We start from the raw sequence: 24904 nt of genomic DNA, 5'->3' as shown, positions 1-24904 counted from the left end.
GATTGTCACAGAACTTTGCTATAATGTTACATTTTCAACCGCTACAGATCATTGACATAACATTATGTCTGTAACACTTCTAGAACGGGCTGTCCCCTTTGCACATGGCCACTCAGGGCGACCACATCAACTGTGTCCAGCTACTCCTCCAGAATGACGTCCCTGTCGATGATGTCACCAATGACTACCTGACAGCGCTACACGTGGCCGCCCACTGTGGACACTACAAAGTGGCCAAGCTCATAGTGGACAAGAAGGCCAACCCAAACGCTAAAGCGCTGGTGAGAAAAAGGGGTGGATGGTTGGGCTGCATGTGTAAGAAGAAGGAGAGATTTTCAGGGTGTACAAATTCAGGATTAAAATGCAAATGCTGTGGGTACAAACAACCTTTCATAGCAGCATTTCCGTGCACACAGAACCCTGAACCTGCGACCTGAGGGCGGGAGCTCAAATGAGTTGTGGAGAGGGTGGGACGGATTTTTCATGTCACTCTGCTGACGACTCTTGTGTAATGTTCTGGTAGTTGTTTCTGTTTGTGTCCTGTTTGAGGTGATGAGGAGAGGAAAATCTCAATTGCAAGTGACAGCGAGATAGAGTGAGGATGGCGGAATAAGAAGGGGAAAGACAGTGAGATGGAGTGAAGGAAGTTATGACTTCGTTACACTTTTGCGCCCTGGGTGGGGTCGGCAACTGTCTTTTTCTTTAGCCAGGCTCATTTCCTGATTGCACAGTAACTTCCCCTTTCCATACTGATAAAAGTAATCAGAGACAATGCACGCCCATCCCTCAGTTATGTGCCATTCACAACAACACAGTGGGTCGAGCTCTCATAAAGCTCTCGTATAAATACTCCCTTCAAATGGCTTGTGTTTGATGATCTGCAGAGCTATGTTTCTGGATATGTTTCGGTGTGTGTTTGTGTTTGAGAGTGCACATATGTGTGCGTGCCTGTGTGTGTGTTCTGAAAGAAAAGACTGATTTGGGACACAACACTGAGTATGTTGTTATACTTTGTGGTGACTCTGAGGTTTACTGGCAAGGAGAAACTGTGTGGATAATTGTTACACGACTGTGGCATAAAACTCCGTTAAGGTTTACAACACGAGCTTACTCTCTCACATGTTTAAACTATTACATAAAAAATAGGGGAAAAGGGAAACTGCCATTTTCCTTAGAAACTATTTCTGTGCCAAAATACCTGAGGAGTTGAGTAGTTTCTGTTTCTAGACTTGGTTTTGTGGTATTCTGTTTCTAGAACGGCTTCACCCCGCTTCACATCGCCTGCAAGAAGAACCGCGCCAAAGTGATGGAGCTGCTGCTGAAACACGGCGCATCGATCCAGGCTGTGACCGAGGTACGCTAGGGTTAGAAGGCTGGGCTGGGCCTGGGGTAACACACAGGGCGTTAGGGGTAGGAGGACAGACTGGGCTGGGCCTGGGGTAACACACAGGGCGTTGGGGGTAGAAGGACAGACTGGGCTGGGCCTGGGGTAACACACAGGGCGTTAGGGGTAGGAGGACAGACTGGGCTGGGAACTTCAAAGATCAAAGACAAATTAATCATTTTGTTTAGGTACAGTTGAAAATAATTAATGTGAGCATTTCTCTTACTATAAGACAGAAGTGTCAAACACATTTTGCCTCGTGGACTGCATTTGGTCTTCAACGAGGTCTGTAGGGCCGCACTGAAAATGTGTTATATTTCCTTGGCTTCAAAATTTGCTAAATATTGTCCCTGATCCATCGTTTTGGGAATTTTCCACGCTCCCTGACTGTCAAGGTTTCATTTCAGTGATTATTAGCAAGCTGGACACAGTAAAGAAACTGTATGAATGTAGGTCCATTATCATTTCTACACAGTTTCGATTTCGGGACATATGTTTGACACCTCTGTTTGAAAGTATACAGTACAGTTGAACCCATGTTATTGATTGGTAACTATCATTGTGATTTGCTTGCAGTCTGGACTTACTCCTATCCACGTGGCAGCCTTCATGGGACATGATAACATTGTGAACTCTCTGACACATCACGGAGCTTCACCCAACACCACCAACGTGGTGGGTGTCACACTACACTCAGCTCTTCAGAAATTCAACAAAAAATGATAAGCTAGTCAAAATTGAGTAATACATACCATGCAGATTACAAATGTCTGTCTGTCTGTCTGTCTGCCCGTCTGCCCGTCTGTCCGTCTATCCGTCTGTGTGTTCCAGAGGGGTGAGACAGCGCTGCACATGGCAGCACGGGCGGGTCAGGCAGACGTGGTGCGATACCTGCTGCAGAATGGAGCTAATGTGGAGACCAAGGCCAAGGTGAGCAGGGGTCAGGGAGCCCTCCACACACACCTTCGTTGTCTAACTGGGCTGAGAACCGATGTGGTGTCACTTTTTTGCACATTGTGAAGAGAATGGACAGAATATAATAGTGTTTGTCTCCCCACAGGACGACCAGACGGCGCTGCACATCTCTAGCCGGCTGGGGAAGGCTGACATTGTCCAGCAGCTGCTGCAGCGGGGGGCTTCTGCCAACGCTGCCACCACGTCAGGCTACACACCCCTGCACCTAGCTGCCCGCGAGGGCCACGAGGACGTAGCCGCCATGCTGCTGGACCAGGGTGCATCGCTCTCAGCCTCCACTAAGGTCTGTGTGATTGGGTTAGGGTCCAACCAGAAAATTAAAAGCAAGCACTCACAAATAACAGTTCAGCCATGGTGGTTGTGGTTTAGTCAGTTGATGATCAGCAGGGTCAGGCTAAGGACAGTGTGGATCGAACATTTCTACCATTGATTGGAGAACAATAGTCCTTTAGAAGACGCTTTTCCTCATCACTGGTGTTTCTTTTTCATTTCCTAAACCTTATCCGGATGAAAATGACATGGAAGCTATTTTCCTTACGCTTTTACACATGTAATTGAGCTATGATCTTCTTGAAGGTCAAATAAAACCTTGGGGAATTGGTGCATGTGTACGTGATTTTGTGCCTCCGACTCTCTCTCTCTCCAGCTCTCTCTCTCTCTCCAGCTCTCTCTCTCTCTCTCTCTCTCTCTCTCTCTCTCTCTCTCTCTCTCTCTCAAACACACACTATATCTGAGGGGACAGTACCTTAGATACCGTAGCTGTCCAAAGGCATGACGTCAAGTCATAGTGGGACCAGTTGATTGGCTGTGCTAGTACTGCACAGTACAGTGACTGCAGAGGGCGCCAAACCGCCAAACCAAACACAGTCATTTTGTTTTAACAATAATACCATTTAATGTTTTATTTATTGATTTGACCTTTATTTAACTAGGCAAGTCAGTTAAGAACAAATTATTATTTACAATGACGACCAACAAGAAGTATAATTCCTTCGGAGATGTTAGAAAATAGAGAACAGCACCTGAAGAAAAATAGGCCATAACAGGACATCACAATCGCATGGCAATATTGAGTGTGTATTACAACATTAGGAAAAATTAGGCCAAACGTTGCTGTGTGTGATATGGGAGTTATCTGTAGGAGTTCCACATTCCTCTGGAAAATATGACCTAATTTCTTAAAATACCCTCCTTAACACAGAGGGACTTCGCCAAGATTAACATGATCACATTATACGCTATCCTTTTATAGATGACGAATAGGATATGAAAAACAGACCCAGTGACATCATTTCTCAGGTTATCACAACCCACTGAGCAAGCCAAACACCTTTCCCACCCACCATACTTCCTTTCACATGGCAATGAAGCTAAAGTGAATGAGACCCTACTATAAGGTTATTTAACAGTATGCCGTTGCAGTGTCCCCGTCTGTTGCTGTTTGCAACATTGCAGAACCTTGCACATCTTGAATGCACTTCAGATCTCCTGTTTAACAGACAGTGCTGTCAGTTAAGTCGTCAGAGCAGGTCTGTTCTCCCTGGCTGTCTCATGTTGATGCTGTGTCTCCTGATGTCTTCTACAGAAAGGGTTCAGTCCTCTACACGTGGCAGCCAAGTATGGGAAGATGGAAGTGGCCAGCCTGCTTCTTCAAAAGAGAGCAGCTCCAGATGCTGCTGGAAAGGTAGGATACTCTTGAAATACAATAACATGCACTTGGCCGTAGCATTTGAATTGCTTCTAGTTCTATGGGATTGGTTGTGGTGTTTGAGACCAATATAATTCATTCTAATAGAGTGAGTGAGATAGTAGAGGTCCACTCTCCCCTCCCCTCTGTTGGAATGGATGTCATACGACATCCTGTAGGACTTTGGTCTCCTACCATGGTATCACCCGCGTCTTTCTGAAAAGGAACAGAACCCTACTGAAGATAGACTGTAGGAGCTGCAGCGGGACTGAGGGAAATCATGACTTCTCCCAAGACGGCACAGCAAACAGATGCTTGTCTTCCAATAAAACATTTTTTTGCATAGTTGTTTTTTTTCCTCCTGTTGACATACACTCATTCATTCTCTTCTGAGACACACACACACACACACACACACACACACACACACACACACACACACACACACGCACACACACACACACACACACACACACACACACACACACGCCACACACACACACACACACACACACACACACACACACACACACACACACACACACACACACACACACACACACACACACACACACACACACACACACACACGCACAAACACAAACAGACACACACACACACTTATAAGGAGCCTACTGGTAATAATTATGTGTCAGATCAGTGTCTGTGTGTCCATCCATCTGAAAGTGCTAAATATAAAAGCAAGCAGGTATCATAACGAAGATGGAGTCTCCTAAAAAAACTTGTTTGTGATTAAACAGTGCTTGGTGGTGTCACGCTAAAACAAGTTCCCATCTAATGGTGTATCCACACTGTAGCAAAATAATATTCAGGCTGTCACGCACACAGAATAACATAATTTTGTTTCCTGGGAGACTGTATATCACTAGAAATATATTTTCTGTTGAATATATTTCTGTTGAAATATTCTTTATTTTGCTAGTTGTGTGGATGCACTGTAAGTGGGCTTCATTCAGCTTTGTGTGCTCAGTGGTGTCACGCTAAAACAGGTCCCCGTCTGAGTGGGTTCCATCAGCTCCATGGCTTTTCCGTCTGTTCTGATTATGTTCTGGCTTCCCCCCTGCTGGTGCTTTTTTGTTTGTTCTCCTTCTAATGTCGTGTTGCATGTGTGTGTGTGTGTTTTAGAGTGGGCTAACTCCACTGCATGTAGCTGCTCACTACGATAATCAGAGAGTGGCTCTACTGCTTCTGGATCAGGGAGCATCTCCCCACGCCTCCGCCAAGGTACTTCACTCAAACACACAATGTCATACACAGTCAGCATAATGGGACTAGTACCATACTGATTTGGATTCATTGATCTGATTACAGTTTACTTTTTATCGCTTTGGTACAATTTTCAGAAGTATGTGGTGAATTTTATAAACTGTTTACTGAATAGGGGATGCATTTCTTTCTTGTTTTGGACTTTCTGGATTATTTGCGTATTGGTATTGTATTGATATTGTATTACTGCATTGTAGGAGCTAGAAACACAAGTATTTCGCTGCACCTGCTGTAACATCAGCTAATTTGTGTGCGCGACCAATAAACTTCAATTTGATTTGTGACTGAAGTAAAATCATAATAGTTATCATCATAGTAGAACATTCATACTTTTTATGTTTTATACTTTTTATTTCTACTTTACATTTTCAGTAGGTAGTTCTCAAAATCTATAGTACAAACCAGTTTACATGTCCAATCTATAGGTTTACCTAAGGTTTAAGTGATCATCAATTAAGAGCAGTAGGATTAAGTAATGGGAACATGTATTTTTTATGAAAGTGAAGAGAATCATATTAAAAGTAATGAAACATTGCATTGCGAAAGGCAATGACTTGATATGAACCTGTATTGCAATGTGGAACATGAATTTGTAGATGAAACACTGATTAAGTTTGGTGAAAAAGTGACTGATTTTATCTGTTTGACTTAGTCAATTGAAAATGTGCTAAGAGTTTTGAAACAACTGTCTTTTTGATGATGTGTTTTGAGTTTTGTATTAAGAGTTGTGAAATGCACCACATACTGTAAAGCAGGCATAATGTAGATGTTTGACCTTTTGGTCCACAGTACCAGCTCATAACCATTACAGTACCAGCTTATAACGAACTGATGAACCATTCATTCATTTGTATTTTTATACTCTTAAATGTGTTTATGTTTGTTGTCTCTTGTCCTTGACCTGTCTTGTCTTTGACATTGTCTTTGAGAGTTAGGTTTAATCTTTGGATTGGCTTAACTTTAAAGACATCTAGTAGCTGAAAGAGTACACTTCAGTAAAATGTACATCATGCCACAAACGGATTGTTTTATTAACCAATGATGATGAGAACAGGAGAGGATAGGAGTGATTTAACTTCCAGTGCTGTCTTTCAAAGAGCAACCATGGATGATATAGGCTAGTAAATGTGCTATTGTGTGATAGGATTGAGTGCTAAATTGACTGCTTCATTCTGCTTATTTGTCAAGACTGTCACAGCTTTCTGTGTGTGCCCATAGAAAAGCATGGTAACTTAGTTACTGCTGTTGTTGAACCGCATAACAGTTAGACAAAGCTCTACGTGTGCCAGAGTGGACCATGCCCAGTGACTTAAGGTCACCTTTTGGTTGGCTTGTGGTCGTACAGGCCCTGCTGTAGTGTTGGAAATTATGCTCAGGCTATCCACTTACATCCAATAAAACTGTCTTGGATGAAGGAAGCCTTGTAAAACAATATTTCTCTCTTTCTTTCTATTCACACCCCTTGACTAAAATGGATTTAATTGTCTTTTTTTTGTCAACAATATACACAAAATACACTAATGTGGAAGAAAAATGGATGGAAAATAAAACACTAATATATCTTGATTAAATAAATATTCACCCCCCTGTGTCAATACATTTTAAAATCACCTTTTGCAGTGATTACAGCTGTGAGTCTTTCTGGGTAAGTCTCTAAGAGCTTTGCACACCTGGATTATACAACATTTGCACATTATTCTTGCCAAATTGGTTGTTGATCATTGCTAGACAGCCATTTTCAAGTCTTGCTATAGATTTTCAAGCCTATTGAAATCAAAACTGTAACTAGGCCACTCAGGAACATTCAGTGGTATTCTTGGTAACATTCTTGGTAAGCAACGCCAGTGTATATTTGGCATTGTGTTTTAGGTAACTGTCCTGTTAATAGGTGAATTTGTCTCCCAGTGTTTGTTGGAAAGCAGACTGAACCAAGTTTTCCTCTAAGATTTTGCCTGTGCTTAGCTCTATTCCGTTTCTTCTATCCCCCAAAAACCTCCCTTGCCAAGGACAAGCATACCCATAACATGATGCAGCACCACTATGCTTGAAAATATGAAGAGTGGTACTTCGTGATGTGTTGTGTTGGATTTGCCCCAAACATAACACTTTGTATTCAGGACAAAAAGTTAATTTCTTTGCCACATTTTTTGCAGTATTACTTTAGTGCCTTATTGCAAACAGGATGCATGTTTTGAAATATTTGTTTTCTGTACAGGCTTCCTTCTTTTCACTCTGTCATTTATGAGTATTTTGGAGTAACTACAATGTTGTAGTTCCTCACTTATGTCCTATCACAGCCATTAAACTATGTAACTGTATTAAAATCACCATTGGCCTCATGGTGAAATCCCTGAACGATTTCCTTCCTCTCTGGCAACTGAGTTAAGAAGGGCCCCTGTATCTTTGTAGTGAATGGGTGTAATAATACACCATCCAAAGTGTAATTCATAACTGCACCATGCTCAAAGGGATATTAATGTCTGCTTTTTTACCCATCTACCCAATAGGTGCCCTTCTTTGCAAACCATTGGAAAACTCTCCCTGGTCTTTGTGGTTGAATCTGTGCTTGAAATTCACTGCTTGACTGAGGGACCTTACAAATAATTGCATATGTGGGTTACAGAGATGGGGTAAACACTATTATTGCCCACAGAGTGAGTCCATGCAATTTATTTTGTGACTTGTTAAGCACATTTTTACTCCTGAACTTATTTAGGTTTGCCACAACAAATGGTTGAATACTTATTGACTCAAGACATTTCAGTGTTTTATTTTTTTATTAATTTGTAAACATTGTAAACAATTTGTAAAATAATTCCACTTACGGGGTATTGTGTGTAGATCAGTGACACAAAATCTCAATTTTATTCATTCGAAATTCAGGCTGTAACGACAAAATGTGAAAAAAGTCAAGGGGTTTGAATACTTTCTGAAGGCACTGCAAATCTGTGTTAACAAGCTACAGTCCGTGTCTCTTGTCTAATTTCAGTGTTTTGGAAGTAAACTAAATCTTCTCTTGGAGGCTCAGTCTTGGCTTGGTGAGATGTTGAGATTATAAGGGTTATAAGTCACATGACAGAAAACAGTTGATGTGTTTCTCAGCTGCCTGCCCTTCTGGCTTCAGTCACAGCAGAAACACACGCACACACACACACACACAGACAGACAGACACAGACAGACAGACAGACAGACAGACAGACAGACAGACAGACAGACAGACAGACAGACAGACAGACAGACAGACAGACAGACAGACAGACAGACAGACAGACAGACAGACAGACAGACAGACAGACAGACAGATGGAAAACTGTAAAATTATAGTCTGGAAATCTTTGCCAATGGCCCAAAACAGTCGTAGAATACAAAAAACAAATCTGATTTAATACATGTAGTCGTACTGTGTCATCAACTGTGATATGATATGCTTGTTATCATGGTATGAACTAATATTACTGCCTTGCAATGAGTTACCTTATTTATTATATGACAGTTGAAGTAGGTGTCAAGAGCTTGTCTCACTTTTCCATATCTGCCTACTGCCTCTACCCATGGTCTCAGCTCTGTCTGCATTACACCCCCCACCGCCCTGCACTCCTTGGACTTTTCATGGCGTTAAAGCCTCCCTGTAGTGTCATACCACCAGTGGAGCTCCTCTAACGGTCCTCTCCAGGGAAACCCTTTGGGAATGTTGGGATGGATCCGGCTTTAACATCCAGCCAAATACTCTCTTTCTGCCTGCCTGGCGCTATTGTTATTTAGTAGTGTGTGTCTAGTGAAGGGAGAAGAGGGTGAAACATGTTGTTTCTGTTAACATCATCCTGGTGGTTGAAATTTGTCTGACAAGACTATTTAAATTACATCAATAAAACTATAGATAGTTTAATTTAAGGCTAAACAAGGCCTTAAATTAAATCTTGCAGCTAGCTAAGATGATGGAATGTTTACAGTGTACTGTGTGTTCTCATCTCTTTATCTAAAACTCTTATGAGGTCCCATACAGATAAATATTTGTAAAAACAATAGAAGAGAGTAGAATAGAGCAGGGGGCATGAACACACTGTAATTTTAACTTAAAAACTGCAAATGGCACGATCTGCCCCATGGCAAAATGTGTAGAATTGCAAGAAATGTGCTTAAAAACTGTTAAATGCCCTAAGGCAAAGTGTTCTCTCTGATGCCAAGAGGGCCTTTAAAATCATAGTAAAATGCTTGTATGCTATTTTCATCGCACTCTAAAGTAAGAGTTGTGTTCTGATATTATGAGGGGGTCCCTGATGAATTTGCTATCACAAAAGGGGTCCCGATGCTAAGAAGAACCCTGGAATAGAGTACCTTTTTACATTTAAGTCATTTATCAGACGCTCTTAGCCAGAGTGACTTACAGTAGTGAATGCATACATTTCATGTCATACATTTTTTTTCTGTGCTGGCACCCCGTGGGAATTGAACCCACAACCCTGGCGTTGCAAACACCATCCATTGCAAACACCATGCTCTACCAACTGAGCTACAGTACACTCAGAGAGTGCTGAATACCTTTCCCCTGTGTCTCTTCTTCTTAGAATGGCTACACACCCCTCCACATAGCTGCCAAGAAGAACCAGATGGACATAGGGACCACGCTACTGGAGTACGGGGCGGACACCAACGCTGTGACCCGCCAGGGCATCAGTCCTGTTCACCTGGCTGCACAGGAGGGCAGTGTGGACCTGGTCTCTCTGCTCCTCACCAAGAACGCCAATGTCAACATTGGCAACAAGGTAAAACACACACTGTGTATACACGGACAGACAGACATACAGCACACATACAGCACACTATACTACATTCACATAAACACACACACACAACAAACACACATTCTCACCTGGCCTCACAGGATGGTAACTTATGTGGAAATTACATTTTTACAGCTCAACACTCATAGGTCTCAAGACCCATCAGTACCTTGGACACACACACACTCATACAGAACACTACTGTTCACATACACACAGGCACAACAAGATGGCGCCAACAGACATGGTCGCCCTGTTTCTAGCTCCTAACCAACTTTGCGGTATATTCTTTTTAGATTATTTGCGCAAAACGTTTCTTGAATTATTACCGACAGCTGAATAAAAAATGGATATTAGATCGGCAGTCACTCACCAGGATTTCGACCAGAAATGTTAATTCCCTAAATTGGATTCTTTGTTTGAACTTCCTGAGGCAATTCTATTAATCCTGAGGGCTGCTCCAAGTCGCCATCCCCAGAGAAGAGAAACACAGAGTAGGCTCTTAGTCAGGAGGTGTGCATACCATCCACCGCTTCCGAGTATATTACTCGCTAATGTTCAGTCCCTGGACAATAAAGTAGACGAGCTCAGGACGAGGATCTCCTTCCAGGCAGACACCAGGGACTGTAACATACTCTGTTTTACTGAATCATGTCTCTCTCCGGATATACTGTCCCCATCCATTCAGCCAGCAGGGTTCTCCGTCCATCGCGCGGACAGGAAGAAAGAACTCTCCGGGAAAAAGAAAGTTGGAGGTGTATGTTTCATGTTTAACTACTCATAGTGTGATTGTGGTAACGTACAGAAACTCAAGTCCTTTTGTTCTCCCAATCTGGAATACCCCACCATCAAATGCCGAACGCATTACCTCCTGAGAGAATATTCCACTCAAGGAACTACACTGGATTTTGTGCAAAATGGAAACCGTATATCCTGAGGCTACATTTATTGTACATGGGGACATTAATAAAGGAAATCAGGAAAACGCTACCAAAGTTTTATCAACCCATCTCCTGTGCTACTCACTCATCGAGCACTCTTGACCGTTGCTACTCCCCTGCCGGCCCTTTGGCAAATCAGATCACGCCTCCATTTTGCTCCTCCCCTCCTATAGGCAGAAACTTAAACAGGAAGTACTTGTGTTAAGGACTGACCAATCAAAATTTGCAGCATTCGCGCAAAACTGAAAGTGTGAACCACCGCATTTACCCACGGTAAGGTGACTGGGAACATAATCTGTACAAACAGACTAGCTATGCCCTCCGCAAGGTAATGAAAAAGGCAAAACGACAGTATAGGGACAAAGTGGAGTCGCAATTCAACGGCTCAGACATTAGACGTATGTGCCAGACAATCACGGGTTATAAAGGAAAAGCCAGCCACGTCGCAGACACTGATGCCTTGCTCCCGGACCAGCTAAACAAACACCTTCTTCACCGCTTTCAGGAAAACACAGAACCGCCAACGCAGGCGGACGCCGCTGAGATGGACTGTGAGCTCTCGTTCTCCGTGGCCGACGTGAGTAAGGCATTTAAGCATGTTTATCCGCGTATTCCAAGCCACATCCTCAGAGCATGTACAGCCCAGCTGGCTGGAGTGTTTACGGACATTTTCAATCTATCCCAGTATGTTATTCCCACTTGCTTCAAGATGTCCACCATTGTTCCTGTATCAAAGAAAGCAAAGGTAACTGAACTAAATAACTATCACCCTGTAGCACTCACTTCTATCATCATGAAGTGCTTTCATGAGGATCATATCACCTCCACCTTACCCAACACCGTAGACCCACTACAATTTGCATACCGCCCCAACAGATCCACGGATGACGCAATCGCCATCGCACTGCACACTGCCCTCTGCCCTATCTCATCTGGACAAGAGGAATACCTATGTATGTAAGAAAACTGTTCATCGACTACAGCTCAGCCTTCAACACCATAGTGCCCTCCAAGCTCAACACTAAGCTCGGGGCCATGGGTCTGAACCCCGCACTGTGAAACTGGGTCCTGGACTTCCTGATGGGCCGACCCGAGCTGGTGAAGGTAGGCAACAACACCCCCACCACATTTAACCTCAGCATGTCTCCAACTCAATCATCATGTTTGCTGACGACACAACAGTGGTAGGCCTGAATACAAACAATGACGAGACAGCCTACAGGGAGGAGGTGAAGGCCCTGACGGAGTGATGCCAGGAAATATAACATATTCCTCAACGTCAACAAAATGAAGGAGCTGCCTGCCCTCCAGAACTTCTACATCATCTGGTGTCACAGGAAGGCCAAGAAGATCATCAAGGACCTCAGCAACCCAAGCCAGGGCCTGTTCACCCCGTTACCATCTACAAGGCAGAGACAATAAAGATGCATCAAAGCTGGGACAGAGAGACTGAAAAACAGCTTGTATCTCCAGGCCATCAGAATGTTAAATAGTCACCACTAGCCAGCCTCTGCCCAGTACATTGCCCTGAACTTAGTCAGTGTTACTAACCAGCTACCACCCAGTACTCTGACCTGCACCTTAGAGACTGAAGCCCTATGTACATAATCATTGAACACTGGTCACTTCAATTATGTTTACATACTGTTTTACCCACTTTATATTTTTATACTGTTTTCTAGTCAAGGCTCATCCTATATAACGACCATATTTCTTAATTTCATTCTTTTTTGGGGATTTGTGTGTATTAGGAAAGGGAAAGGGGGATACCTAGTCAGTTGTACAACTGAATGCCTTCAACTGAAATGTGTCTTCCGCATTTAACCCAACATTTAACCCAATCAGAGAGGTACGGTTAGGTATTACTGCACTGTTAGAGCTAGAAACATAAGCATTTCCCTGCACCTGTGATAACATCTACAAAATATGTGTATACGACCAATATAATTTGATTTTTGATATGATTTGACAACCACAGACACGTGTAACCAAAGGCACATACACAGACACACCAGGGGCCAGGCTTTTCTGGGGCTGATTTAAGCCCGCTAATATTAGCCTAGAGGGCCTGTGTCATCGTAATGAGCACTAGTTGAAGGCAGATTAACACCTCTCAGTACAGCGCCATCATTAGCATAGTGTATCAAATCAAATCAAATGTTATTTGTCACATGCGCCGAATACAACAGGTGTAGACCTTACAGTGAAATGCTTACTTACAAGCCCTTAACCAACAATGCAGTTTTAAGAAAATAGAGTTAAGAAAATATTTACTAAATAAACTAAAGTAAAACAAATAAAGGTTACACAATAAAATAACAATAACGAGGCTATATACAGGGGGTATCGGTACTGAGTCAATGTGCAGGGATACAGGTTAGTCGAGGTAATTTCTACATGTAGGCCAGATTAGACCACAGCTGAGTCTCTCACTTTCACTGATGCTTTTCACTGAGTTCAAAAGCAGCCGCAGGATTAAAAAAATATTTTCAAAACAACCTCCTTGCTAGCCAACGTCCTATCCCTGTTACTTTTTAAAAACGTGGATGAATAAAGAGCCTTTGCTTTGACAAAGCTGCGATCCCCCCACCATGGAAAAGGCATTCTAACCGTGTGTGTGTGTTTATGCGCGCATGCGTGTCTCTTTCAGAGCGGCCTCACACCCCTCCACTTAGCAGCGCAGGAGGACAAAGTCAACGTGGCAGAAGTCCTGCTCAACCAGGGGGCGTACATCGACCCCGAGACAAAGGTGAGGGCCTTTCTGTTTCTACGGCAACCACAGGAAACAGACTGTACAGACTATCTCAGTGAAAGACTGTGGGACAAAGAGATGCCCTTGATTTCAACTCTTCTCTGTCAATCATAGACCAGGAGTTATAGATGGTTACTTCATGTGTTTAGAATAGTGCATTACTTAAGTGCTAAAGATAATCACCTGCCCACAGACACACACCTTTCTGCAGCACTGTGTTCTCAGGTGTGCCATGAATAAAGTATAGGAGGACACCTGAGTGACAGGTGTTTGTGTCTGTACATCCGGCACTACCAGTAACCTCCCCCGCTTCATGCAGTTGACCGCCCATTGTCAACCTCCCCCCATAGCAGTTACACAGACAGATACCTGCAGCAGCTCAAGGTTACACAGCACAAGGTTACACACTGTGTTTGTGCTGACAGCACACTGGTTTACAGCCAAGGCTGTTCATCCATTCATCTTTTCTATCAGGCGTTTCTAATAAAGAAGTGTTATTAAGTTCTTGATGTATAATAGTAATTTTGTGTCACAGTTGGGTAAAGTTAATGTTAGTTACGTCCTATTCACACAAGGGCTGTGACGTCACAGGATGAGAAGTAACAAGCTCACACCTTCCTTTCTTCGTTCCCCCTCTCTCTGCTCTTTCCCTTGGGTAAAACAGATGGGATACACTCCGCTGCATGTGGCTTGTCACTATGGCAACGTCAAGATGGCAAACTTCCTCATACAGAACCAGGCCAGAGTTGATGGCAAAACAAAGGTAAACAACTGAAGATCTCTCCCATGTGGTGTTCATTTGAGCTTATTTACTTCTGTCAGGTTGTGTGTGTGTGTGTGTGTTATTTCACCTCCTTAACACTCTCTTTGTTTTGGTCCCACTCTCTCTTTCTCTCCCTCCCTCCCTTGCTGCCCCACTGTTTGTATTAACATTTTCTCCTTCTCGTTTTTCTCTTTGCATTCCCCTTTCCCCACTCCCCTCAATTTCTCCGCATCTCATTCTTTCTCTCACTATCATCCCCTTCGCCATCCCTCCCTTTCTCTCTGTCCACAGAACGGCTACACGCCCCTCCACCAGGCGGCGCAGCAGGGTCACACCCACATCATCAACCTGCTGCTGCAGCACGGAGCCTCGGCCAATCAGCTGACCGTGGTGAGTGAGGCACCATAGGAAAACCTGCTGTCTCAGCAGCTCTCTGACAGAAGCCCCAGTCAGCAGGGATACACAGAGACAAATGGAGCAGAAGGACACGTACAATAGTATACTGTACATACATTGTATACCATACATACATACACATACACAGCACTAATGTGTCCACAATAACAAAGTAAAAACACACACATATTACAACCTCCTATCCTTTACACCTCCAATTCTTCTCCTCCTCTTTACAGAACGGAAACACAGCCTTGTCCATTGCCCGTCGCCTTGGTTACATCTCAGTGGTGGACACTCTCATGCCGTTGACTGATGGGAATCTGACCTCTGTGGTAAGACGCCAAGTCTGTCTCTTTGTCAGTTTGTCTTTGTTTGTCTGTATGTTTATCTTTCTGTAAGTTTGTTTGTCTCTCTGTTTTAATTTGGACCAGTGGGGCCTAGCCCCATTGTTATCACTTGTCTTTATCCAGTGAATATTGCTTCTGGCACTCAATTTGACTGTAAATCTGAATTGGTGTATTGTACTCATTGATGAGTCTACTCACCTGGCATGAACACAGGCCTTTATCTCATAGTAATTGAGCAAGCAGACACAGCAGCAGTGGAAGACTTGAGTTGTGTTCCTTTGCTGTACTGGTAGCAGGTATAGATTACGCGTTATGCATACCTAAACATTAGTCCAGTTATCACACGTGAGACACCTTGCAGTGCGAACTGTAACGTGCTGATCTCTCTCTGTGTTAATGTGTTATGGTAATGCAAAGCAAATATCGATTTGCATTCCTAGTGTATGTAAAACAAATGAAAATCCAGACTAGTGGTCTGTCTTTATGTACAGTATTTGTTACAGTCATCTGACCATGTGCTTGGAGTTCACTAACCTTATGTGTTCATCTGTGTGTGTGGTGATCTATAAGTACAGAATAAATGAATAAACATTTGTTCATTCCTCTGATGAAATTGGGCTGAATCCTAACACGAGGTCTGAAAATACTGTACAACTCAAACCTTGAAATCACTGGATGAGTTACTAATGCGTATCTCAAATTAGTACGTGGCCCTGAAACGGTATACAAGAGTAACTGCATGTGATTCCACAAATTCTCTCGCACATGTTTAATAGTGACCTGTATGAAACGGCCAGATTGAATGGCCTGGTGCTCCTCAAATAGCCCCTGAGACCTGATCTGTCCACGTGTCAGGAGGGATTTATTAATAGTGACACCCAGGGCCAAGCAGAGGTCACTGGATACAGTAGCATTCATCTACATTACTCATGTCTCACTCTTTCCTCTTTTATCACCAGACTACGACAGAAAAACACAAAATGAACGTCCCCGAGACCATGAACGAGTTTCTGGACATGTCTGAAGATGAAGGTATGAGTATATGTGATGATGTGACTGTTTCAAAACTTCCCTTATAACCTAAGATGTGCATTCCCCCATGAGCTGAAAGTAAAATAATGTTTGGATCCTCGCCAGTTAGGGTTGATCTGTGTTTTGTGTATTCAAAGCATGTGTGGATGCATCTCATATTTGTGAAAGTGTGCCATTTGATGTGTCTTATTAACATCCGATTTACTGTATGTATTCAAATCACACAGTTAAGGCTAATGTGCCGGAAATTCTCAATGAGGACTGTATTTCAGATGTTGACGAAGGTATTTGCCCCATTTTTCTACGCAGTAGTTTTATGTATGTTTCACTCTTTTCACGTAAGCCCATTCCTTCACCTGCGCCTCACCCGTTGGAAACCAAACCAACTCACCACATTGCTGATACATTGCTTCACTAACTGTCCGCTGTTGCTTGAGGTTTGCCTGGCTATCTGGAACATAATAGCCAGAACACACCTCTTTCTCTCTGCTTCCTTTCACTGAAATCCAGCTTTCTCTGAGTATCTTGGTTGAGCTATGTATCCGTAGTTGATGTCACTGGCTGAAGCATTGTCTCCAAATGTAAATCAGCAGAGAAAGTAAGCCCTGGACACAAATTAAGTTTGTGATTGAGCATTTGGACATTTATTTTGCTTGCGATAAGATATGTTAGGTCTGACCTATCCGCAGTCATTCTTGTTACACTGCATGTAGCTAAGTATTCGGGCCCTAGATCAATTTCCTATAAAGGATAGGCCTTCCTTCTGTAAAGCTGAATTAACGTGTGTCTTTTCCCACATTCATTATGGGTCATTTAACTTTGTTGCCAAAACACCATGCATGGTAGTTATATGGTATTTCAATATATTTGGTAACAATACAATCATTATTATACATTACTTGCAACTACACAGAAACTGTACATGCAACAACTGAACTTGTAACTAGTAAAGTGTGTGGGACAAATCAAGAGTTATTACATGTTAACTGATCTCAAGTTGCATTTTTATGCTGAGTGGATGGATGAATATCATTGTATCGGTAGTTGTTAAGACAAAACTTAATATCATAGAACTGCCCATTTCAGTTATCACCAAGTGTTTGGGAAGCAATATACGGACTCCACTGTAAAAGGGATGAGTTTTTCCATGGAGTGTTGCAGAGGAAACTGTAGAGAGGGGTGTCGGGTTTCTGTGTTAGATGATACTGCTGGACTCAACAAGTTGAACACAATCACCTGGCGACTGATCAGAGGTGGTGCTTACTATGTCTGCACTGGGGCTGATAAACGCACACTGCAATGTTTACGGCTCTCAGTGTTCAGCTTATCCTCACAGTTTACTACGTTGCTAAATGGCCTTAAGTGTAAGACCCGACCAAGGCAGCTATGTTGAAAAGTCTTACTGAACAATGGTGTAACATCTGGCCATACATTACATCAGTAATCCTAGACAGTCCGTCCACAGTGCATGTCATGGTCTGGACAGAAAAAGTTTACATCTCTCCAAATCTCTTTATCTGGAGGGCAATCTAATTGGCCATGACAGGTCACTACTGTCCTGCTGTAATCAGAGTGGCACGCTGATTCCATTACCCATTCCTTAGATCATATCTAAAGTCCTCACAGTATTCTTCTGGGATCAGTGTCCCACAGCACAGACCCTAGGTAGACAATAACAATATATATATATATAATATAGTACCAGTCAAAAGTTTGGACACACCTACTCATTCAAGGGTTTTTCTTTATTTTTACTAATAATGCCAAGAATCCCCAAAGCTGTCATCAAGGCAAAGGGGGGGCTACTTTGAAGAATCTCAAATATAGAATATATTTTGATTTCATCTAACACTTTTTTTGTTACTATACATGATTCCATATGTGTTATTTCATAGTTTTGATGTCTTCGCTATTATTCTACGATGTTGAAAATAGTAGAAATAAAGAAAAACCCTTGAGTGAGTAGGTGTGTCCAAACCTTTGAAATGTACCTTATATATATATATATATATATATATATATATATATATATATATATATACTTATTTTCAGCCTAGTATAACCACAGGATATAAATATATATGAGTGTAAAAGTGGTCACCAGTCATAATTGTTGCCTAATTCTCCCTAACACCCAAACTACAAAAATGTGTTGATTTAGAGGAGTAATAACTTGAAGTGTAGGCTACTTTGAGATACAAAAAGATGCACTAATTATCAGCTTTGGTCCACCCATTTGGAATGCAGCCAGATTTCCACCGTCCACCCCCTCCTCTGGAAAAGAAATCCAGGAGGGGTTCCAGTGGGTTGTCCTTCAAAGCCTTTTTCTCCCTCCAGTCTCACCAAACTGAGTTTATCCCCGTCCTAAAATAAGTACCTCCCTATGCCTCTGCCGCTGTTTTTTTTTGGTGCCATTCAGACTGCACATTGACGGAGATGCTAGTTTATCCAGACGGATGGACTTTATCTCCAAATCCAATGAGATGAGCTTTCACTGAGCCGGCTAGATGCATTAGCAAACTCTCTTGTTCCCACTTTAAATGGCTTCCACTTTTACTTTTTCGCTCAGAGATTTACTCTACCGGGAAAAGTCTGCATAGTTTGAATTTTGTTTGCAGCACGAAACGGAAGAGCAGCGGCAGAGGTGCAGTCCGCCCCTACACTAGCAACAACTGCAGCAGTTACAATAAGTAGGCTTTCGGGTAGTAGTCATTTGCTGGAAGGATAGCCAAACCTGACACAGATGAACCTCGGATTTTTTTCAGCTGCAACCACATGACTGCATGGGATTTATTTTCTACCTCATTCGTCTCTCTCTGGATTTATTGGGGGAAGTTATTCTGTTCTGCGGATAATTTGAATATAAAGACAAACACGGGAATCTAATAAGAGTGGTGACAGACATGGCAGTTTTTCTATGTAAGTCATAAAGGCTAGGCTGTAGTTTATGGAGAGCTGCTGTCGAATGGATTTTACACAGGGAATTGGTGCATAAAGCCATTTCGTAGTTGTGTGGCAGAATGCAGCACTATTCCGTTGAATATTGTAGGCTACAGGGTGAGCCGAGGCGGGAGCCGTGTGACAGAGAGCAAGCTGGGAGAGGGAGAAGAGAATTGTTCATGCTGCCTTGGCTTGCTATGACGTTATAGTCTTCAGTAGTCCACTGCATTAGCTTTGAAAAACCTACTCACATTTGATGTTATACAGTCAGTGTGCGAATGGGACCGTATTTGAATCACATGTAGCAAAGAGCTGTAGCGACATTGCAGCCCATCTGAGCAAGAGTGCGGCAGAGGTAGGACTGCTGGGGGGAGGGGCTGCGGTGGAAGAGTGAACTGTTTGTTGAGGGCTGGAGTCGGGGAGAAGGGGATCGACTGTCGCTACAAGGACTGCTGTCTTTTATTTCTCCTTGATAATCGAGTTGCTCTCGCGGCTTGAGTTCTGCTAGCGTTTAACCCTCTCACTTTTTGGCTTGAGTGTCAATACAAACTGCGTTTGGTTTTACTGGACAGGAGAGCTATGCTGCAAGTAGATTTTCTCTATCTCCAAGCTAATGGACTTCGTTAGCCTTTGAATAGATTGTAATGGATTTATTACTATTGTCATTCATTTCAAGTAGCCTGGAGCTGAGTAGCTGTTATTTCGTTTCACTATAGCCCAATGTGTAGCCCACCAACTGAGCATAGGGCCTACTAGACTTACTGGTCCACTAGTTATCAGACTGACACTGATTAATTATTCAAGGCCTCTTATAAAGCAGTGGTAGGGTTTTTCTAGGAGTACCACAACGCTCTTTTACCGGATTGCCTTTGAAATATTGATGAGGGACTTTTCCACCAGGTGAGGATGCAATGACCGGAGACACTGACAAATATCTGCGGCCCCAGGACCTCAAGGAGCTGGGGGACGACTCTCTCCCGCAGGAGGGCTACATGGGGTTCAGCATAGGAGTCCGCTCAGCAAGGTATGTGACCCAATTATGACATTATATGCTCTTGATTGTGATGTCATGTTTGGCATTGCTACTGTGTTTGTTCATTCTATACACCCCGGTTTAAGATGTGTTGATGATGCTGTACGTATGGGAGCAGTGACATTCTAAGAAATAGTGGTCATGTTAGTTTTCTTCATATAAACATATGTTATGAAGGCGTAATGAATATGTAATACTGCTGGTTCAGCATGACATCATGATTCAGTAGTTTTGAATTTTTACGGGCCATAGAATAACTACTAACCGTCACTGATACCTACACTTATACTGTACAGTGCATTGGGAAAGTATTCAGACCCCTTGAATTTTGCCACATTTTGATATGTTTCAGCCTCATTCTAAAATTGATAAAATTGTTTTTTCCTCATCTACACACTACCCCATAATGACAAAGCAAAAACTGGTTTTTAGAAATCTTTGCACATTTTTTCAAAATAAAACACTTAAATATCACATTTACATAAGTAGTCAGACCTTTTACTTAGTACTTTGTTGAAGCACCTTTGGCAGCGATCTTCTTGGGTATGACGCTACAAGCTTGGCACACCTGTATTTGGGGAGTTTTCCCCATTCTTCTCTGAGGATCTACTCAAGCTCTGTCAGGTTGGATGGGGAGCGTCTCTGCATAGCTATTTTCAGGTCTCTCCGGGTTTAAGTCTGGGATCTGGCTGGGCCACTCAAGGACATTCTGTGACATGTCCTGAAGCCACTCCTGCATTGTCTTGGCTGTGTGCTTAGGGTCGTTGTCCTGTTGAAAGGTGAACCTTCGCCCCAGTATGAGGTCCTGAGCAATCTGGAGCAGGTTTTCATCAAGGATCTCTCTGTACTTTGCTCCGTTCATCTTTCCCTCGATCCTGACTAGTCTCCCAGTCCCTGCTGCTGAAAAACACCCCCACAGCATGATGCTGCCACCACCATGCTTCACTGTAGGGATGGTGCCAGGTTTCCGCCAGACATGACGCTTGGCATTCAGGCCAAAGAGTCCAATCTTGGTTTCATCAGACCAGAGAATCTTGTTTCTTATGGTCTGAGAATCCTTTAGGTGCCTTTTGGCTAACTCCAAGCTGGCTGTCATGTGCCTTTTACTGAGGAGTGGCTTCCGTCTGGCCACTCTACCATATAGGCCTGATTGGTGGAGTGCTGCAGAGATGGTTGTCCTTCTGGAAGATTTTCCCATCTCCACAGAGGAACTCTGGAGCTCTGCCAAGAGTGACCATCGGGTTCTTGGTAATCTCCCTGACCAAGGCCCTTCTCCCTCGATTGCTCAGTTTGGCTGGGTGGCCAGCTCTAGTTAGAGTCTTGGTGGTTCCAAACTTCTATTTAAGAATGATGGAGGCCATTGTGTTCTTGGGGACCTTCAATGCTGCAGAAATGTTTTGGTACCCATCCCCAGATCCGTGCCTTGACACAATTGTTTCTCGGAGCTCTACAGACAATTGCTTCGACCTCATGGCTTCGTTTTTGCTCTGACATGCACTGCCAACTGTGGGACCTTATTAAGACAGGTGTGTGCCTTTCAAAATAATGTCCAATCAATTGAATTTACCACAGGTGGACTCCAATCAAGTTGTAGATACATCTCAAGGATGATCAATGGAAACAGCATGCACCTGAGCTCAATTTTGAGTCTCATAGGAAAGGGTCTGAATACTTATGTAAATAAGGTATTTCTGTTTTTATTTGTAATACATTTTTTCTTTGTCATTATGGGGTATTGTGTGTAGATTGATGAGTATTTTTATTTATTTAACCCATTTTAAAATAAGGCTGTAACATAACAAAATGTGTAAAAAGTCAAGGGGTCTGAATACTTTCCAAATGCGCTTGTCACGGTTGTCGTATGAAAGAGACCAAGGCGCAGCGTGCGTATCGTTCCACATCTTTATTTCTATGTGAAACTATGCAAGACAGACAATAAACTATAAACAAAAACAACAAATTTACTGTTTTTTCTAATTGGGAATCATACGAAAACCCCAACCTAGAAAAAATAACCTAGAACACAACATAGAAAATTTAAACTTGACAAAAAACCCAACATAGAAAAAAGAAACTACAACCAAACATAGAAATAAATAAACTAGACAAAACCCCCCAGTCACACCCTGACCTACTCTACCATAGAAAAATATGAGCTCTCTATGGTCAGGACGTGACAGTACCCCCCCCCCCCCAAAAAGGTGAGGACTCCGGCCACAAAACCTGAAACCAAAAGGGAGGGTTGGGGGGGTGTCTAGTGTTGGTGGCAGCTTTGGTGCAGGACGAAGAACCTTCTCATCCCACGGATCCTCCTGCATCGGAGGCGGTTCTGGTGCGGGACGAAGAACCCTCTCATCCTGAGAACCCGCCAGCATCGGTGGAGGCTCTGGGCTGCAGACCGTCGCCGGAGGCTCTGGGCTGCAGACCGTCGCTGGACTTGGCAGGCGCACTGGAGGCCTAGTGCGTGGAGCCGGGACAGGTGGCACCAGACTGGTGACACGCACTTCAGGGCGAGTGCGAGAAGCAGGCACAGGACGTACTAGACTGGGGAGGCTACTGGAGGCCTGATGCGTGGGACCGGTACAGGTGGCACCGGACTAGTGACACGCACCTCAGGGAGATTGCGAGGAGGAGGCACAGGACATACCTGACTGGGAACACGCACTTCAGGGAGAGTGCGGGGAGCAGGCACAGGACGTATCTGACTGAGGATACATACTTCAGAGAGAGTGCGGTGAGCAGGCACAGGATGTACTGGGCTGTGGAGGCGCACTGGAGACCTGGTGCGTAGAACCGGAGCAGGATATACTGGACCGTGAAGGCGCACTGAGCTGGAGCATAGAGCTGGCACAACCCGTCCTGGTTGGCACAACCTGTAACGGTCCCGTGTGGCTCAATTGGTAGAGCATGGTGTTTGCAACTCCAGCGTTGTGGGTTCGATTCCCACGGGGGACCAGTACCAAAATAAAAAAGAATAATTCTGAAATATATGTATTCACTACTGTAAGTCACTCTGGATAAGAGCGTCTGCTAAATATGTAAAATGTGGCTGAATGCTCACTTTAGCCCGGCAAGTGCGGGGCGCTGGCACAGGACGCACTGGGCTGTGAAGGCGCACTGGCGACACAGTGCGTAGAGCTGGTGCAGGACATCCTGGACCGAGGAGATGCACCGGAGACCAGGAGCGCTGAGCCGGCACAACCCGTCCTGGCTGAATGCTCACTTTAGCCTGGCAAATGCGGGGCACAGGCACAGTGAATACTGGGCACTGTATCTCCAGTGCGCATCACCGCATAACACGGTGCCTGACTGGTCACATGCTCCCATTGCTAAGCACGGGGAGTTGGCTCAGGTCTCAACCCTGACTCCGCCAATCTCCCCGTGTGCCCCCCCATTTTTTTTTTGGAGCTGCCTCTCGGGCTTCCATCATTGCCGTGCTAGTTCCTCGTTGTCTCCGCCTGCTTCCATGGCAGGGTCTTGTCCCCTGCCATTACCCCCTCCCAGGTCCAGGATGTCCTCCACTCTCTTCTCTCCCGGGCCCAGGATCCCTGCTCCTCCTGGGCACGCTGCTTGGTCCTTTGGTCGTGGGAGATTCTGCCACGGTTGTCGTATGAAAGAGACCAAGGCGCAGCGTGCGTATCGTTCCACATCTTTATTTCTATGTGAAACTATGCAAGACAGACAATAAACTATAAACAAAAACAACAGACCGTGACGAAGAGGTGCTACATGCATAAACTCAAAATAATCTCCCACAAACACTAGTGGGAAAAACAACAACTTAAATATGATCCCCAATTTGAGACAACGATGACCAGCTGCCTCTAATTGGGAATCATACGAAAACCCCAACCTAGAAAAAAGAACCTAGAACAACATAGAAAATGTAAACGAGACAAAAAACCCAACATAGAAACTAGAACCTAGAACACAACATAGAAAATTTAAACTAGACAAAACCCCAACATAGAAAAAAGAAACTAGAACCAAACATAGAAATAAATAAACTAGACAAAACCCCCCAGTCACGCCCTGACCTACTCTACCATAGAAAAATACGAGCTCTCTATGGTCAGGACGTGACTGGGGGGTTTTGTCTAGTTTCTTTTTTCTGTGTTGGGTTTTTGTCTAGTTTAAATTTTCTATGTTGTGTTCTAGGTTCTTTTTTCTATGTTGGGCTTTGGTCAGATATGTATACATTATTTCCCAGTACAGTATTCAAAGAGAGGATAACTAACTAGTCTAAGAGTTGAGTGTCCAGCAGAAAACTGTCAAGTTTGGCTGAAAATACATCACCACATTAGATGAGTATTGTGTATTCCACAGCACATCATTGGCCATCTATTGTGGTGCCCCTGACAGCTGGCAAATGCATAGTGATGCTTGACTGACTAAAAACAACAACAGTGTCAGTCTGTCAGGAAGCAGCACACTGTGGAACAAAACAGCCCAGAAAACAGAACCACTGTTTGACTCATCATGAAATAAGTGTTCAATCAGCTTTTAAGCAATAATGGATGTAATCAGATGTTTATCATATCATGTCACAAAGTCAATATGAGGCGTGACATAACTTCAACTC

General features: G+C 43.5%; 1 protein-coding gene across 42 annotated transcripts in view; it reads left to right on the top strand.

Moving 5' to 3' along the window:
* LOC106607745 (ankyrin-3) overlaps window positions 1-24904 on the top strand; it is a 217835-nt gene that overhangs the window by 142444 nt on the left and 50487 nt on the right. For 28 of the 42 annotated variants that reach the window (XM_082976313.1, XM_082976350.1, XM_082976348.1 and 25 more), the window contains 15 exons: window positions 84-281; window positions 1256-1354; window positions 1961-2059; window positions 2216-2314; window positions 2445-2642; window positions 3945-4043; window positions 5193-5291; window positions 9900-10097; window positions 13707-13805; window positions 14473-14571; window positions 14863-14961; window positions 15207-15302; window positions 16277-16349; window positions 16577-16633; window positions 20190-20313. In XM_082976313.1, coding sequence (XP_082832439.1) covers window positions 84-281; window positions 1256-1354; window positions 1961-2059; window positions 2216-2314; window positions 2445-2642; window positions 3945-4043; window positions 5193-5291; window positions 9900-10097; window positions 13707-13805; window positions 14473-14571; window positions 14863-14961; window positions 15207-15302; window positions 16277-16349; window positions 16577-16633; window positions 20190-20313 — 1736 coding nt within the window. Of the gene's footprint in view, window positions 1-83; window positions 282-1255; window positions 1355-1960; window positions 2060-2215; window positions 2315-2444; window positions 2643-3944; window positions 4044-5192; window positions 5292-9899; window positions 10098-13706; window positions 13806-14472; window positions 14572-14862; window positions 14962-15206; window positions 15303-16276; window positions 16350-16576; window positions 16634-18564; window positions 19269-20189; window positions 20314-24904 lie in introns of those variants that run through there. The other 14 variants (XM_082976341.1, XM_082976334.1, XM_082976383.1 and 11 more) reach the window with 5 other exon arrangements.

The sequence above is a fragment of the Salmo salar genome, chromosome 01 (genome assembly GCF_965601325.2).
Source record: "Salmo salar chromosome 01, fSalSal1, whole genome shotgun sequence".
Lineage (NCBI taxonomy): Eukaryota > Metazoa > Chordata > Actinopteri > Salmoniformes > Salmonidae > Salmo > Salmo salar.
Note: the sequence above shows the minus strand (reverse complement) of the source record. Positions and strands in the feature narration are given on the sequence as shown.